General features: G+C 33.9%; 1 protein-coding gene across 1 annotated transcript; it reads right to left on the bottom strand.

The window, feature by feature from the left end:
* Positions 1 to 1,452: 1,452 nt before the first annotated feature.
* On the bottom strand, positions 1,453 to 2,413 carry LOC108737355 (tetra-peptide repeat homeobox protein 1-like). Its single transcript, XM_018470173.1, has 2 exons — positions 2,283 to 2,413; positions 1,453 to 2,024 (listed from the first exon to the last, which is right to left on the bottom strand). Exons 1-2 carry the CDS (start codon positions 2,292 to 2,294, stop codon positions 1,578 to 1,580), a joined length of 459 nt encoding a protein of 152 aa, XP_018325675.1. The 5' UTR covers positions 2,295 to 2,413; the 3' UTR covers positions 1,453 to 1,577.
* Between the last annotated feature and the right edge of the window lie 16,441 nt (positions 2,414 to 18,854).

Raw genomic sequence — 18,854 nt, 5'->3', positions numbered from 1 at the left:
CTACAAAATTTTATGTTGATCGCTTGAGTAGTCGAGGCGTGAAATAGTAGCAAACAAATAAACAAACAAGCTCACATTCGCGTTTATAATACTAATTATGATATTATTTTTGTATGTAGGGACTTAAGTCCCAAATATTTCTTAAAATGGAAATAGCAACTGAAGCATTATCAAAAAAAATCTTACTGGACAAAGGATGGTCATGCTTCCACCGTAGTTGACTGAAATCGCACGAAAAAAAAAAGATCTAGAAAAAGGAATTTGAAATAAATAATAATTAGTTGTCATCTAATTACTAATAACAAATTACTTAGCTCTGACAACTGCAAATTATCAAATGAAGTGGTAAGCGTGTTTTACATGCGCAGAGTCTTGCTATTTTTGATTTTTATTATCCCAATGTACCCCTAAAAACGTTTCACATCAAAACTAAAACTTAATACGTATTTTCCAATTGTGATAGAACTATTTCAAAGGAATCATATCCCTCGCTGTACGCTGTGCCTTTTCAACCAGACTACGCCTGGTCAGTGCAGTGTTCTACAAAGCTATATTTTTTTTAAATATTTTATAGACTCTCGTGTCAAGGTACCTAATTACATTTTTTTCTTTGTAAAACAAGCCTTTCACTGAAAAACCATCTGACCACTTTGTAAAAAAATATAGAAATGTGAATAAATTACACCTATCTATGAGTTATACTAACTTTCGTTTACTTTATTCAGTGTTATAAATTATCATAAAATGAGAATCTGCAAAGGCATAAGTTACATGTACCATATGTTAGTCATGTAATCATGATTAATTGGTATTATTCGTTTTCAAGATAGTGCCTATACGGCTTTTTTCTTTTTATTTCCAAAGAAAACTCAGAAACACACGAAAAATGTAGTAGAATGAAGATTCGGGCTATAGGGCCGTGGTCTAAGTGAACTATTGTGTCCAGACGTTTCGTCAGCTACAGCTACATCCTCAGTGGTAGTGCTGCGTTGACAACGTGAACGTAGATTATATCTCGAAGTCTCGACAGGATATGTCGCTGAGTCTTCATTCTACTATGGATTCCGGCCGTGAAAGCCTTTGTTCTTACACGAAAAATGTTAAAAAAATACGTTTTTAATTTTTTCTGCAGTTAGTATGAATGTAAAAATGTTATACCAATATTTATAACTAAATATAATAACTTAAAAATGGTATTTTGGGACATTTTTAGTAATTTAAATAAATACAAGGAAGTCAGAGAAAACTATTTAATCGGATAGTTTGTAGTCATTTGTTATGATACCTTTTTGTTATAGATTATATTAAATATAATGATTCTCTACCATTTTTTTAATTTAAATATTGTATTCTTGGAATTCTTGGAATGAATAGGAATAAAAAGAATATCGTTTACAAAAATGAGTTTATTATGAAAGTAAAAACAGTAACAAACTTAACAACAATGGAAACAACAAGTTTGACTAAGTACGAACTCAGCAGCAGTCTTAGGTCTGGTAGCCTCCAGTCGCACCACTTCGGTACTCGTCATAACATAACCGTGGCCTAGGGTTCGTTACGTTCACAAAGTAGCGACTTTAGTGTTTGCCATGATGGTAGATAACCTTGTATACTGGCACTTTAACTGGGACAGGCTTGGGGATGTGGATTGGTACGTGCTTCTCCACTTTGACGGGGACAGGTTTTTCAACATCGAAATGAACAATTTTTTCGACTGGGTATGGGACTGGTTTTTCAATAGGGACGGTGATGGTCTTGATGACTGGGACAGCAACGGGTTGTGGGACGTGCACGTGAACAGGGTAAGGCTGTGGTACTGGCACGGCAACTGGTTTGGGGACTGGCACGGGAATGGAGTGGGGTACTGGAACTCCTACATGTTGATATACAGGAATTGGTACTGGCTTCTCAATTTCCACAGTCTGGGATAATTGAACATGTCCTTCACCGTGATCGTCTCCATAGCTACCGGAAAATCCAGCATTGGCTATGGCGAAAATATAGACGAAGGCTACGCAAATCTTCTGCAAGAAAAAGGGTACCATTACAATGATGTAATTTAATACTAAATATGAGGAATTGGTAGTTTCCACAGTATAATTTTAGGAATTTTACTTTTTTTTTTAATATCACATATGGTAAATAATTTTAATTGGAGTAAACATTGAAAAAATTCAATTTATGTAATTTTATAAATATATTTGTTAAATTTTTAATAATTTTTCAACTATTTTCAATAATATTGATTTAAACTGATTATAATTTTATTTACGTGTACTTACAAGGGAGTTCATGGTCACTGACGTAATGTTTCCGAACAAAATAGAAAACTAGAAGCTGAACTGAAACAGTTTGTGTAACTGATGCAAAATGTTTGCTTTCTGATCCTTTTATACCGCGATCTAAAAGTGCAAAATTGTACTTTCACTAGCATGACTTTGGGAGAATAGATGGATGGAAGCCATCGGTTGCTATCGTATGTACCGATTAGAAGCCAACGGGACCACCTCCCAGTGATAGTTCAAGATCGTCACGGTATTTCATTTCGACCGTAAGATTTTGACAAATAAAGACAGGAAATTCATTAAATAGGAAACAATTGCTGTATTAGTCTAATGTAACGAGCACCTGGTAGTAATTGTCGTTATGAATAGAGTTTCTAGTAATGAAGGAGTTATTTCCGGATTTCAATTAAATACTGCATAATCGCTGCAGCATTTATAAGTACACACACTTGATAATAACATCAATTGCCTTCTCATGTATTAGAACTAAAATAAATAAATACGCTTGAGTAAGAGAAACTGAAAAATCAATCAATCTTTAATCAAACGTTTCTTCTTTTATATAGTGTACAATGCACGCAAGTAATATCCAAAGCGACATTTTGAAAAAGAATAATAAATACTAACGATTCGTCTAATTTCTAATTATTTTATTTGACGAAAATTTATTAAAAATTTAAATCATCAACTGCAAAACGTTACGTACTCGGTAAAAAAGTATAATGTGTGTAGGTTTGTATTGAAAGAAGTTTTTCTTTATTCAGACGAATCCGTATATTTACTCTAAAGTTCACAAAAAACTGCAATGTATAATATGAAGTAAATACACGTTCTCTTTTTGTGGAAATTATAATTGATAAAACATAAAAATGCGTTGTGACTATACAAACATATAACTGCCGTTGGATTTTAAAGGACTTTTGGAATTTCTTGGAACTGTTCTTGATCGACAACTTGCAAAAACGAACAACAATTGTAGCGACAGATATTACTAATACTGAAATTTCGAACTACCATCATGCAAGAAACATAAGAAAGAATCTATCTTTTTCACGATAATGTTCGTCTTCATTCTTTTTAAAAAACGGTAAGTACAATTGCTCTTTAATCGAAGGAGGTCGCATTGCGTGTTCCTATGAAGCCGCTAGAGTATTTTTATTTTATTTATTCCAATAGACTATAGAACACTGTTGAGGATCAGCCCATGTCTCAAAATCAAACAAAAACACAAGGGAAACCTTCCTATTTTTATATCATCAAACTTGAAGGTATATATCTGAAGCGTGACTCTATACGGGTGCGAAACGGAAAAGAAATGATTAAAACCTTTCGAAATGTACTGTTACCGGCGAATGAGTAGGAGAGTGAAGGGCTGTATGGAAGTTAGTAAGAATAGGCTACATAGGTCGGTAGGACACCTTTTCAGGCATAAAGAGTTAATTAGAAACACAAACAGGAGTTAAGAAGGGTAAAGGTAGACCTAGATTAGACTACTGTTCGCAAATACATAAAGATGTGAGATGTTCAAGGTTTAGGGAAATGCGAAGATAGCTCAGTATAGGAAAGAGTACAGGGTGTCCAATCAGTCCTAGGACAGGCGATGATGATGGACTTTAAATGGCTATCACTGTAATGTATTTGTATAATACTTTCATGTTTTAATTGTGAAATTGTTATATTGGTTGAGGTGAGAAAGATAAGATGGTCATAATGAAGATAGAAGAGAGAAGGAAACCACAGAAAAACTTGGTCCAAGGCAGATGAACCCGGAATCGAACCAATGTCTTTCCAAATGCTAGCACTAGTCTAAACCTCTAGGTCATGCCGCTCGACGCCTCGGTGTCTCAAAGCCATGCCGCTGCATATACGAAGATGTTCCATGTTCTTTAAAAGAAGTGCAGAAAGATCGGTTACACAGATCACGCGTGCATAACTAAAACGTGACAATATTTACGCGAATAAATTTGTATTTATTTTTTTATTATATCTGTAACTAATATATAATAAAAAGTTAAGTTATAATGGAGCTTCACAAAGTATTAAAGATCTCTATCAATTGCAATAAATTTGAGCTCTTGTAGCCGAGTATTTTGGGAGAATCGGGTACGTCCTGTGTTGTAAAAGCACGGTATATCGTACTAAACGTTTAGAGTAAAATCATTGTGTGACATTCGTCTAGCAAGGTATCGGAAAGCACTGCAGCCAACGGAGTTCAATGGTAGAATGCTTGCCAGTTTTGCGGACGCCGAAAGTTTGATATGCAGCTGCTTTTCTGCCAATCACTACATCCATAATCCATGACTATCTGGTCAATCTGTTAACGCCAACCAATTCAGTTTTTCGTATAAAATTAGTACATAAATATTATGTACAGAATTAATTGAATTTCGGCAAAGGCTTTCGCGGCCAGCAGGTGAACTACTGCTATCCTAATTCGGGTGTAAGGGCCGTCATGCAACTGTCTGATGATGGTCCTTCCATCTCCGATGCTAGATGATCTGAAGAAGCTCGCCACTCGTGCTAACGAAACGTTAAAAAGTAACTTCAACTCACGACGGCCCTTAGACCCGAATCAGAACAGCATCAGTAATTGAATTTTAACCACGGCCGGTACTAGTCTTCCTCTATTGTTTAGTATGCGGACTCAGCTGCACTGCGTTTTAGCAATTGAGTATAAAACGCCTCGTTGATGAAAATTTGAATAACTTGACGTTGGGAAATGATATACATTTAATTTTGGAAATAAAACACAAAAATTTACATGTAAACTAAAGCTAATGAATTAACTGACTAACTAGGAAAATGAATAAAAGTGAATGTAATGTTTTCTTCGGAGGGCGGGAACGAAAATATAAACTAACTACAATTGGTTGAATTATATAAAGAAACGGGGTTGAATGTTTATGAAACATTGACGATATCACTGTGCTACTGCCTGTAATAGATTTAGACTTTTCTCAGTGGCTCGAAAATATGAAACGCACTCATTACTTTTATCACAACTATTACAGATTCTTGTTCCTGTAATTTTGCCGGAACTAAAACAACAGTGATATGTCAATGTTGGGCTCGCGCTGCGGATTGGGAACCTCTGGTGGAACCGTAATTTGAATATGTCTCCATAGTGTATTTGATTCTATAGCATTTACAGAGAGTTATTATTCCCTAATTCTGGAATTGACTTCATTTGATTTTAGTAATCAGTTTAATAGATATTTGCAAAATAACACGTATAAACAGTTTCTGCCTTGCAATCATAGCAATTATATACTGCAATCTCCTCTCATTATTAAAACGTTTCATTAAAAGACCGAGTTGTGTCATGTGTCTGCTTTCGAATCTAGGATGTTATTGTTTAATCAGGATCCTTAATTAAAAATCGCCAATTCGAGGTAAAAGTAAATAATTGGAAAAAAATGGACGGGTGTAAATTCTATATTCGTTGGTTGCATACTGCATAATGATATGTTATAACCATCAAAGGGTGTATGGAGTATTATCTCTGCAGTGAAAAAGCGTCCGTCAAACAGCGTTAAATTAGGGTGGACTGTCACTAACTATTTTAGTCAGTAAAAATATTTTCTTCTTCTTGGCATACTCCAATCCGTCAATAGCTGCTACAATCATTTTTTGCCTACTCTAGAGCCATTTTGGAGGGTTTTTGAACTATTATTTACTGCTTATAGCTGGACACATTTTCAACATTTCCTCATATGAGATACGAGGGTGGATTGATAAGTTTCCGGCTTGACCAAGAAAAACAAGGTTTTTAAAAATTTTTTTTTTTTATTTCTCAACATAATCTCCTCCAAGGCTGATACATTTCTCATAGCGGTGTTCCAGTCTATTAATGCCATCTCTATAGACTGATTCGTCAAGCTCCTCAAAATAACCATTTACAGCTTCGATTACTTCTTCATTGTCCGCAAATCTCTTACCGCCAAGCCATTTTTTGAGATTAGGGAACAGAAAATAGTCACTCGGGGCTAGGTCTGGAGAGTAAGGAGGGTGCGGCATCAATTCAAACTTTAGATCGTTGATTTTAGCCGTCGCAACGATTGACGTGTGCGCTGGTGCGTTATCGTGATGAAACAAGATTTTTTTCTTCGCCAGATGAGGTCGTTTAATTTTCACCTCGTGGCTCAAACGTTGCAATAAGTCTGCGTAGTATTGACCAGTGATAGTATTACCCTTTGCAAGGTAATCAATGTATATAATACCTCTTGCATCCCAAAAAACAGTAGCCATAACCTTGTTCGCCGAAAAAATTGTTTTTGCCTTCTTTGGAGTTGGTTCCCCTGGTCCAATCCACTGTTTAGACTGTTCTTTGGTTTCAGGAGTGTAGTGGTGGACCCACGTTTCGTCAACGGTTACGAATCGACGCAAAAATTCGCTTGGATTACGCTTATACAATGACAAATTTGCGGTAGAAATGTTTTTTCGAATCAATTTTTGGTCGACTGTTAGCAAACGCGGCACCCATCTTGCACAGAGCTTTTCCATATGCAAATGTTGGTGCAAAATATGTTGCACACGTTCATATGACATCTTACAGGTCTCAGCTATCTCACGCACTTTCAATCTGCGGTCTCCCAGCACTATTTGATGAATTTTTTCGATCATATCTGGAGTTGTGACCTCAACGGGGCGTCCTGAGCGAGGCCCATCAGAGGTGCTCACACGACCCTTTTTAAACTCGGAAACCCACTGCTTAACGGTTGAATATGACGGGGAGGATGTCCCCAGTGTTGAGTCCATCTCTTTTTTAATTTCCTTCGGCGTTAACCCCTTCAAATAAAAGTATTTGATGACAGCACGATTTTCCTGCTTTTCCATTTTTACGAAAACCACAGAGGCGTCTTGTTCAGCGTGCTGTCAAACCTACACTAGCAAGGAGATCGGGCTGAAACTATAGCTACAAGCTATCCAAGGATGGTACTATAGAATGTCACCTCAAGGTAGGCCTAGTGGCGTCATCTCTTGGTTAGGCAGGAAACTTATCAATCCACCCTCGTAGTTCTCCTTACCCCTACCCTCCATATTTGGGTGTATAATTGGAAATTCGAGCGTATAGTTGGCCGAAATTTAAATATAAATGATAAGCACCACAAAGTATCGTTAAAATTTAGACGGGTTCAGCCAGTGGAACACTATTAATTCGAACGAAACGGCGAGAGTCTTGCAAGCAAGATCAAAAAAAAGATTTAAGATGAAGCCCCAACATTTATTTAGTTTAATAATTTGATGAAGTGTTACTCTTGTATCTATTTGCAGTTAGGTGCATTTATCCGCCGCTTCCTCGTTAGCAGAAAGTTTTTCCTTGTGGTTGAATCTCTGTTATATAACAGCGTCATATTTTCTGAAAAGCTCAAATTATAAACTAGAGCTCCCACTTCCGCCAATAGTAGGTAACTATAGACAAGGACTGTGGTTTCAAGCGAGAGTCGCGTCACGTTTTGCAAACAATCATACTATCTTCTATATCAGCATAGATATAAGAAAGTGAACCTCAATTTGTTATTTTAATTTTTAATTGCGAGTTCAAAAGAGAGGGCTTTAAAATATTACAAACATTAAAGCATTTCCTGATGTCTTTCAGGTGCCTACTCTGATAAAGAGTGCAGTATCTACGGCTCAGTTTTCATATAAAAAATGAATTCCTTAGTCATGTTAATTGTCATTCTTTTTGCCTTAAAGGAGTCTTCGATTCAACTAGTATAATTGTACGTTTCAAATCAACTTGTAATTACAAATTGCTGAAAGAAAAATTTCATTTCTTTGGGTGTTGGTATTTGCATAAAGACGTATTGATTCAGTTTAAATTTGCATGTTATAAAGCAATTTTTCGTGCTCGGCATTCTGTTCAAATGATTTTGCGTTCGTGAAAGAGGAGAATCTCGTCCATACGGCTGGGTAGTGTTAGATTCTCTCCGGGACCAAATAAAACTTTTATTTTAGGCCACTTTATTTGTATCATTTAAAGTCATCTTAAGCCGATCAGAGAGACCGAGCGGTATGGCCTAGAAGTTTAGACCATTGCTTAGCGTTCGGGAGGACGCCGGTTCGATTCCGAGTTCGTCTGCCTTGATCCAAGTTTTTCTGTGATTTCTTTGAATTACATAGGCAAATGCTGGGGCAATAATATTCCACAGATAATCTTTTATTCTCTTCTGTCTTCATTTCGTCCATCTCATATTTCTCACCCGAACCACCACCCACGCATTCCCACGATTACTGTAAAGAGGCTCGAGTGGGCCTTCCGCCCTACTTTCCGGCGTAGTCCGGAGGGACTGCCCATCCATCAGCATTAGTAGCTGGTGGGAATGAACCACCCAAAAGTGTTTTTTCCGATCAGAAAAGTATCGAAACTTCGAACTATTCATTTTCGTTAGCACGCCACCGTTATGGTAGTCCAACAGAATACTAATAAACCGAAACTTCTTCTCTTAATGGTTTCTTCGAGGCAATCCCAAAAGTAAGTTCTCCAAAGCGCAGAGTTTGGGCGCTGTCGTCTGCTGTATAGCTCTTAGCTTGGTAGGAAGTTTCGTTTTGATTCAGCAACTCTTCGTAATGAAGCTTCTGTTTGCTTTTACCTTCAAATGTGGAGTTCGCGAAGCTATTCTGTTTTGTGTTAAGTCTATGTTTGAAAGTTCATCAACACTGGAAAGTCATGCATGGGTGTTAAGAACTTTGGGTACTTTATGTTGATGAAATATCAGAAGGTGTGCTCAAAATGGATCCCGCGAATCACCAACAAAACAATTATTGACTCTTCCCAAGATTTTTTTGGCGATATACGGATTAAAAGAAAAGGACAATGTTTCATTCTAGCACTCGTCTGCCACAGTCTCCAGAAACCAAAATGCGTAAAATTAAATGGATATTCTCTTTTATTGTCTTTACATAGATCGAAGGATTTTGTTATTTTATGTTAGGTAGTTTAAAAATGCTGTTACCAACAGTCGGCGCTGCTAGGGGATGTCAGGACACCCAACACCCTGGGACACTTCACCCCCTGAGTATGATTATGTATATGTATATAAGTTGTTATTCAAATCGGTGGCTACAAGTACCACATTAATGAGTGCTTATGGCGAAAAGTGCAACAGCTGGGGCTAAGATATTACACCTATAAAACTTAACATAACAGGGGATAAGATGTCCCATTTCAATTTTAAATAAAATGTGGGGTACCACATGTCTCAGGGTGTTAAATATCCGTGATATAAAGTGTCCTGCATTCCTGCTAGGGTTAGTAAATTAGTTAGTTAAATTGTTTTAATCTTTTGTAAAAGTCTCTTTCAATATTACATAGAGAGCATTATCTTCGCCACCCTTCCCCTTAAGCATGACTCTGGGTTGGACTCATATTTGATAATACAATGACACTTCAAAAAATATTACAATGCTAATCGAAGGAACAACAAATTAGAAACAATATGTTTAATTCTTCCTCATTTCGTGTAAATGAGTCAGAAGTTTGTGAAACGAACAATAAGAAGTGAAATTTTGATTCAATTTTTTATTTTCGGTCTTTATGGCCATCTACTGTTAAAAGCTTTTTGGGAGTATTATAAAGCGTGTAAATCATCGTACATTTTCACTTTTATGTAAATCATATAATTAAGTTCAACAGAGCATTTGGTGTACAATAAATAAAGATGTACATTCGAAAAGTAGCTAATTTATTTATCACAGTTAATTATGATTTCATATAGACTTAATACTATAAAGTAATGGTCATACGTCCTTGCCTCCTATTACGTATAACTTTAAGTTTGTTTTTTATTGCAGTTAATCAAACTCCCAATTAAAATCCATAAGATAAATAAGGCAGACGACATGAGAAAAATTTTCAGAAGTTTTAAAAACGTTTAATTAACAAATGCCCCACATTGTCAGGGGTACAAAAAAGGACATTTATCCAGAAGAGATACTATTCCCAAGGGATTGAAAAAATTAGTTTTGTATGGTCGTCCGGCATATCATGCGTAAATTACTTTTAATCTCGTTAAAGAAGGACAGTATGTACTGAATATTGGAAATTTTAGTTTTATCCGAATGATCCTGGTCAACACTTAAGAACAAATTTATCAAGTTATTGTTATTTCGATGATTTTTGACACGTATTTAGGGCATCAACGTGAGGGAAGCCTCAGGTAAAAGCTTGTATAAATAGTAATTTACCTAAACAAATAGGAAAGGTCTTACCCCAACTAACCACAACAGTTTAAAAACAACGCGGAATTCTCATTTGCCAATTTAAAGTGATAACTTTGGTAATATAAATAATGAAAAGCAATTTTCTCTTTCTTTTACATTGACAACCAAAAAGCTATAATAGACATACGTATATTATACTGTATCAAGTTGATTATTTGGTGAAATTAAACACTAAAGATTTTTTATTTTATTAGTTTATTTGTAAGTCACTATGATATTTCTTCATCATGCAATAGCACTTCATGTGCAGATAGTTGTCTTATTTAATTTCGCTTTCAATAATAAGTAACGTCTTCAACAATCAACAGTTCATTGCCTGATTAATAATAGCTTTCTAAAATTTGCGTCGAGATAGAGTTCATTTTTTAATGTTTTTATAGGTATTACAATTTATTAGAAACTCAAAAATTAATAAATTCTAATTTTACTGAAACATTTACTAATGCGTTTTTTTAAATTCATAATTATCATATTAAATTATACTAAAGTTCCTTACAGAACATTCTAAAGAAATTTGCAGAGGTTTAATGTTTTCCTTTTTTGTACTTTTTTCGATTCTTGAGTTCTACGTAAATCTATTTTGCATTTATGTAATTTTTTTCTAAGCATGCTAATGAACGGAAAATATGGGAGAGGGAGGAGTATTGCTTAGCGTGACGAGATATGACAAGGGTGAAGGGGAGGATCTAAGAAAATGTGACGTTCGCAATTCATCAGTTTTATTTTAATTTTTTTCTTAACTTGACAGTTCTTAAAATATTTCATTACAATAGAAAGTCTTTCTCAGGTACTTAAAAACTTGTAAACGAACATATGGATAGTCAAAAATTAATGTTACCAATTTTATAGAGTTGAATGTATTTTTAATCATAGGAGTCGCTGAAAGTGACTTAGCATGACAAAAGGGGAAGGAGCGATCCAAAGCGGTCTCTATGTAGAAAAGCACATAGTATTACAGTTATAAATGGTATTCATTTAACGACTCAATAAATGGTTCAACAAGATCTTTACGTATAACTTAAAGGTTGTGCATTTATTAATGTTGTTATGGAATTACAGTTTTGCAACTTCATCGATTCAGTTTTTAAGTAAGATTATGTTATGAAAACGAATTACTGGAATACAACTGAATTATTGAAGCTTTAAACATACCTTTTTGTAAGGCGTATTCTAAAGCGCAACTGATCAGGGTTTATGCAGTTGCAAAAAATAAAATGCGCAGTTTTTGCGCAATTAAAAAAGTGTCGATCTCTTTTGCTAACGCAAGTTCTATTAATTTTGGGAAGGCAGCTGTCCCAAACATTAGCGTGTCTGCACCATCACTTGGGAGACTTGTTATACATAATTAATAGGAAGTTAGGTTAGGTTAGGTTACACAAGCCGTCTATCTCCATACTGGTAGCGCTTTTAGGAATATCGCACTGCGTAGTTGTCACACGTACTACACTGCCTTTTTGGTTTGTACGCATGCAAGGTTTGTCTTTTTTTCATAAAATTAATAAAATCTACTTTTGATTTATGTAATATAATCGTTGGCATTTCTACTTAATAAATCCTTCTTGTTCTCTGTAATTGTTAGTGTGGTACCATTAGGGTCAAAACAAGCTTCTCTACAAAAATCGGTTGATAATCAGAGCATGTAAATGACTTATTTTAAACTGTGTTTGCTTTGTATGGGTGTCAATGTGCAACAAGTCAATTACCCTACAAATGAAGACGCGAATCTTAAAATCTACTTATTTAAACGGATCGATTAATTGGTTTTAAATTTTTTTATGTGGACTTCTTCGAAAACCCAGTTAAGCATGCATCGAGGCTGCTAGACTTCAAATATTCAGATCAATTCGCTTTTACCCACAAACTTTCCTGTTTTAAGTTTGGCATCGGCAGTGAATTTAGTAGACTATCGCCTGCGTTAAGTCTGTTATAAAAAGTAATACAGCTTATTACAGGTCTGCCTTTCATTTGTGCACAAAAAAATAACACGGTGAATGTCGAGTTCAACGTCTTATGCTTTTATTGCTTTTATAAAAACGAAGAATGCCTCGGGTTGATACACACGATGCTCTTGACGATTTCGTACGCGATGGACTGCGAAGTAGCATGTATTTTTACCATTTTTAATACTGTAAACAAACAAATTTTTAACGTAAGCAACTCAAAAGTTATGAAAATAGTACTGACGTCATCATGGCTATAAATGTTAATTATAACTAGTTAAATAATGGGAGAGACCCCAGAAATTCACACTACAATAATAATTTCACACCACCTTTGTCTAAGATAGATACATAATCGATGTTTAACTTTCTTTGTGCCACGTCATAAGCGAACAATACAAACCGCAATTATTCAGTAACTTGTATAGAATAGTGATATTTTGCAATAGTTAAATATATAGCTTATTAGATTTTACTAGCGGCTTCGGTCGCGTTGATGTCCTAAATACGTGTCAAAGATCATCACGATGATCGATTGGATAGTTAAGACGGGAAATCGACTACATAAAACTAATTTTTCTATCTCTCGAGAACAGTATTTTTTCCTCTGGATAAAAGATTACCCTATGTTCTTTTATGGACCCCTGACAATGTGTTTACAAAATTTCATGATTGATGATTGAATACTTTAAGCGTGAAATCGACCATATTGAAATAATTTTTTTATTCCTCATCATCATCATCATCATGAAGTCGTCAGTCCTAAGACTGGTTGGACACGTACCTCCACTCTTTCCTATCCTGAGTTAATCTTCGCATTTCCCTAAAACCAGAACATCCCACATCCTTAACTATTTGCGAACAGTAATCTAATCTAATTATAAACCAACATCGAATCTCGTGCCTTATTGTTATGTTTAAATGAATTATGAAGGTATTACGAGTAAATTGGGTTATTTTGTGTAGGTACTTGGTAATGGACATTTGATGCTGCTTTTCTTTTCAATATAAGTATTATAGATATTGTGATGGATAAACACTTCAGAAAACCACAATGCTGACTGATTCACGTGTTTTTGTATGTATTTAAATACGAAACTAACAACGGGTCGATTGTTACGTCCATTCTAACTCTAGATTCACTCTATTCTTTCTTTATTTCATTTTGTGAAAAGCTATTGATATTTCTAATGTCTTAATGTTAAGTTCTTCTGCACAATCTACATAGTCAGGTTTTAATTGAAACGTAAAATAAAATACTTACCAGAGACTTTTGTTAATATTTCCTTTCCATTTTATGACGTGTTAAGTACAAAAGGATAATAGTCATTCATTAAGGATGCGTAGATCCATTTATCAGCTTCTCCATTGATTACCTACTACATTACTGGTGTTATATAATTAATAAATCTTGTAATTTTAATCGATAAAGCTGAATTGGTAGTTGTCCAGCCAAATATTACTGACGAATGTCAAGGTAGCATGACTATTAATGAAGGATAGATAAAATTAGAACATTAGACTATCGAAATTAATCCCTATGTAACATATGGACTGCCAAGAATGCACGACATGCGAATGTGCATAACACCAACATTCGTCCATAAGTGTCACATTATGAAAAAATTGTCCTCTACACTACTTTTTTGCCGAAACTGATGATACTAATAATTACTTTGCCATTGTAAATTCACCACACTGTCACATGAGAGAAGTCAACGTTTTTAATTTCTTTTAAAAGACATTTGCGGCTCTTCAAGTTCCCTTAAAAAAAAATAAAATCTAAAACGGACCGGTCACACACACAGCGCACGCGTATACTTAAAACAGAAAACTGGCACTTTATGATTGACGTTACAATACATCTCAACGAACTAAATCTAAAGCTTCAAGGAAAAGAAAAACACTGCATTTTCATTACTGGAAGAAGTAGTTGGTTTTTAAAATAAATTGCTTTTTCTGACAGACACATTATTACTTTTCCAAACCTTAAGGAATCATTGGCATTGAAACAGTGCTTGTATTAACACTGATGGTCACTTCACAAGAGGATCAAAACAATGAAGAATGGCTTTGTTGAACGATTTGATCTGTTCAAAATAAAAAAGCCTACCTTGGGTTTCATTGCGAATCCTGTAAAAGCACACAGTAAAGAACTAAATTTTACGCCATTTAATATCAATGCTGGTTCGTTTGAAATCCAATTATTAAATTTAAAAAGCAATGATTTGTCGAGTCTAATAAGCAGTAGCTTAGGAGAGCTGGAAAGGCAGAAATTTCTTTTGATATTGCAGTATAAGTGGACAGGTCTGAAAGGGATGCCAAAGCCTGAACCATTAATTTTCAATACCTGGAATAGTTTTCGGAATGCTATGACCAAATAAAAAAATGGCTTTCGGTGTGCTGATGATCATTGAGTCAACATATGCGTAATACGGGCGAGCAATTTTTCGCTTCTATGAACTTAATAAGGAACAAGCTAGGATGCCAAAAAAGTAATGAATATTTAAAGTCATGTCTTATACTAAAAATATTAGTTCTATGCCGGAGCTTTCCAGAGAAATGCAAGGTCACCTTTCGTATTGATTTCTTAATATAATTCCAATCTTGTTCAGCAAAATACTATATTTTGTAGCATACTAATAATAAAAATAAAAATGAATAAGGTCGTATTTTACATTATTACCACTTTTTATCCGTTATAAATTTAAAATCCGATTTTAAAATTCGTGGCTCTTTGAAATTCATGAAACAATATTTTTATTGGGAATGACTCTTCTAGGTTAAAAGTTTACCGATCCCTGGTGTAGGCAATAACATAGATATTCATTTACAAAGAACGTCGAGACGCACGTTAAATTTAATCCATTTGAAATAAATTGCTGCTCTGTATTATTTTATTTTAATTATCTAAAGGTATCAAATTATAGTAATCCTACGTAGATACGTTTATAAATGCAATATGGTGTTATTGTTACTGATTCATATATAATTAATGGTCATTTTTGATTTCTCATAAATTAGAATATAATTAATTGTTCTGTCTGAAAAAAGAAAACTAACTATAAGCGGTTAATGTTATGAGTATTAATAATAGTAGAAGAGAGTGAAATCTAGTGAGTACTTAATTAATTGTGGATAGTTTACTACGTGGTGGTTTTATTTTGAAAGGAATAATTAACTTGATTAGAAGAATTTTGTTTTATCTAATTGATTTAATACAATTATGCTAAAGGAAAGCTGTAAAATAACCTTCTACGGAAATGCTTCTGTTTCTTGTAATTTCTTGTATTTGGAATAATTAATAGGTACTAAATTGCAACAAAACGGTAGAAATTTTTGTATTGTCAACTACTTTGACGGTATAAATAGACTAAGAACTGGGTACGAAGTTACAATATCATCCGGAATATGAACAAACTTTATGGTAAAACATTCGAACAATAGGAGGAGTTAGGTCACTAAATAAGCGGACAGGCACCAGGAACAGAGGGCAGATGCAGCTAGTGAAAGTGTCTTATTTTTCTAAAGTTACGTCACCAAGAAATGTAGACGTCAGTATAAGTGCAAACGCGTGAGTTAGGTCTCCACCCTTGATGGAATACAGGGGTGAACAAAAATTATTATAACATAACATAAACACAACATGGTTCTCATTATTTCGCAAAAAATTTTATACAAAAGTTGGAGCTGTTTATTTGATGCAGAAATCAATTGGTGACTTGGAGTGTGACGTTGATCTTCACCGTGGAAGTAATTTGAAGGTTAAGTAATTTTTTAATGTGAATACATATTTTAGTTCTCACCAGTAGAAAGAGTGGGAAATTTCATATTCGGAAATGGCCTTGAAGCTAATTTGTTCGTAATTTGTCATAATAACTTTTTGCAATAATTTTCGTTTACCTCACCTCTGTCCGCCACCCTTTATGTTTTAATGCCGAGGTATACCTTTCTGTATATTTTGAGCACTATCTCGATGTATAACGATAGAGTAGTTTCACCCTTTGTATCTACTCCCTGCTCCTAAGTGGCTGTTCACTCGCTTAAAAACTAACTCTCCCCTTTATCCCAATATTTTACCTGTTACCGTAAACTTTGTCCATATTCTCGGACTAAATTTAGTGTACATATGTGCCAATTCCTGACGTTGTATCCTTTCATATTTAAACTTTCACTGAGAAGTCTTGATTAACGTCGGAGTTTAAGTCCTCTTTCTCCCACTTAACTTCCTCTACTAAGAATATAAAGTAACGAAAGGTCATTATCTTTTCAGTTTGTTCAGATATTACTTTTCAATACGCCCATCAGTGCATAATTTCACTACTTGTATTTTTAGTTATTGCTTTAAGTTATTATTACCCCGATCAAATAAAAGATTTTATGCTAATAAATGAAAAATAAGAAATTAATCTATTTGTTACGAACAAAAATTAAAGTTTTCTTATGCTAACTGTTAAAGTAAAAGCGAGTTAGATTTGGTCAAAAATAAAAATCTCTTTTAACTTTCTTATGGGCAAATTGATTATACATACTTTTTTACTTGCATGCTTCTTGTTTATCTTAATTTCTCTTTAGAATCTATTGATTTAATAAAAAGTTACCACTTCGTTCTGGCATATTTCGATCTGCATTCATTACAAGTACAAAATATATTTATTCCTCCCTCCACCTAGTAGATATCCTTAAACAACCTCTTGATTTTTTTTTTCTCTCCTCATTGTCTCTCTCTCTGCGATGGTAAATACTGTTTCCTAGGACTGCTAACTAATGCAAACAGGTATCATGTAAAGTTAAAAAAATAATACAAAAGCAAGCTGAAGTATTCAAAATTACATTTGCAATGAGAATAATATATTTTCTGAATTAAATACTGAATATTTTTCTAGGAATCTTAAAAATACTCTACCACCTTTTTTTATTATTATAATTATTCACTATTCTTTGGTAGCATTTAATAAGTTTTTTTGACTTCGTTATTAGTCAAATTTTAAACGAAAACGATTTTGCAGTTTCGCAAAGAAAGTTAGGCAGACTTGTTGCTGTATTCAAATTAACTTTCTATTTGTTTTATTTGATTCATTCAAATCAATATACACAAAAATGAATGGTTCTATGTTTGTTCTGTATGTCTTCCTACATTACTCGTCCCACTGCGATGTTTTTGTGAAAACCCCCGCTTTTTTTGTAATTTATTCTATTCTACATCTAGTAAAAGAAATATTGATGCCATGTCTATAGATTTCATAATTTCATTTCATCTGATATCCAGTGAAGTGAACGGGTAATAGCTAATACTTGATAAAACTTATGCTAAATCAGTATAAGTTAAAAGAAAAATTTTTTGTAGACCAAAATACATAGGGTGGTGCAAACTTAAGATACTTCTTAACGATTATTAAAAGGTTATAGTTAAATACAAGCTAATAAAATGTTTTAATTAGAGATGTGCAAAGTGGTTCTTTAAAAGTATTTAAATACAAAATTCAAATACTTTTTTGATTTGTTATTTCAAATGTAAAATACAAAATAGATTTCCCTTTTGTATTGTAAACGCTAAATGGAAAATGACTAATAGTGATGTTTGCACTATATTACCAGCTGCGAATGATTGAGATATAGTTTTTCTATCTTTATGTTATATTTTCTTCAGTTCAGGAACAAATAATTCATCTATAGGCTTCCTTATTTATCTTTGTCACCTGTTTTAATTGAATAAAAGACACTGATGGCAAAATAGTTTGTTTAGCGTGAAAGATTAGAGCCAAAATAGGGTTGCAAATAATTTTATTAATGTAAAATCAACATCAATAATTTTATATCGAAATATTTACAACCCCATTTTGTTTCCGATCTTTTACACATTGTAACAAAAGCAAAAATGGAATCCATAGTTTCTTTAGCTTTGAGTTTTCTGACAATTTTGGATTATACGCATTTATTAGTACACCACAATCTTGTAGTTTTCAGTTTTACACATCTGGCGTATATCAATTCCATATCGTTTTTCGGGCTAAGTGGTGATTTGGCAGGTGCTGATATTAAACCCGGAAAACAATATCGACCCAATATTTTAGATTATCAATTTCCAAGGAGTTTAATTTTTTGGCTCTCTTCATTTAAAGAATTAGAAGACATTAATAGAATGCCCGTCTGTCCCCTTTTTAAGTTTCTATTACCTTCAATAGTCAATGTGGGCAACTTTCATTCATCATTTTATATAATTTGAACGCTAATACTAGTAAAGATTTTAGAGGCAAGAATATATTTGGCATTTTACAAATTGAAAATAGTTTGGAAAAGTATTTTAAATAAAATACAAAATGCTTTTCTCAAAAGTATTTAAATGCAAGATAAAAATAATTAATATTTATTTTGTATTTGCATTTTAAATGCAAGTATTTGAAAT

Source organism: Agrilus planipennis, unplaced genomic scaffold (assembly GCF_000699045.2).
Source record: "Agrilus planipennis isolate EAB-ADULT unplaced genomic scaffold, Apla_2.0 scaffold57, whole genome shotgun sequence".
Lineage (NCBI taxonomy): Eukaryota > Metazoa > Arthropoda > Insecta > Coleoptera > Buprestidae > Agrilus > Agrilus planipennis.
The sequence above is the reverse complement of the archived record's forward strand: the minus strand, read 5'-3'. Positions and strand labels throughout refer to the sequence as shown.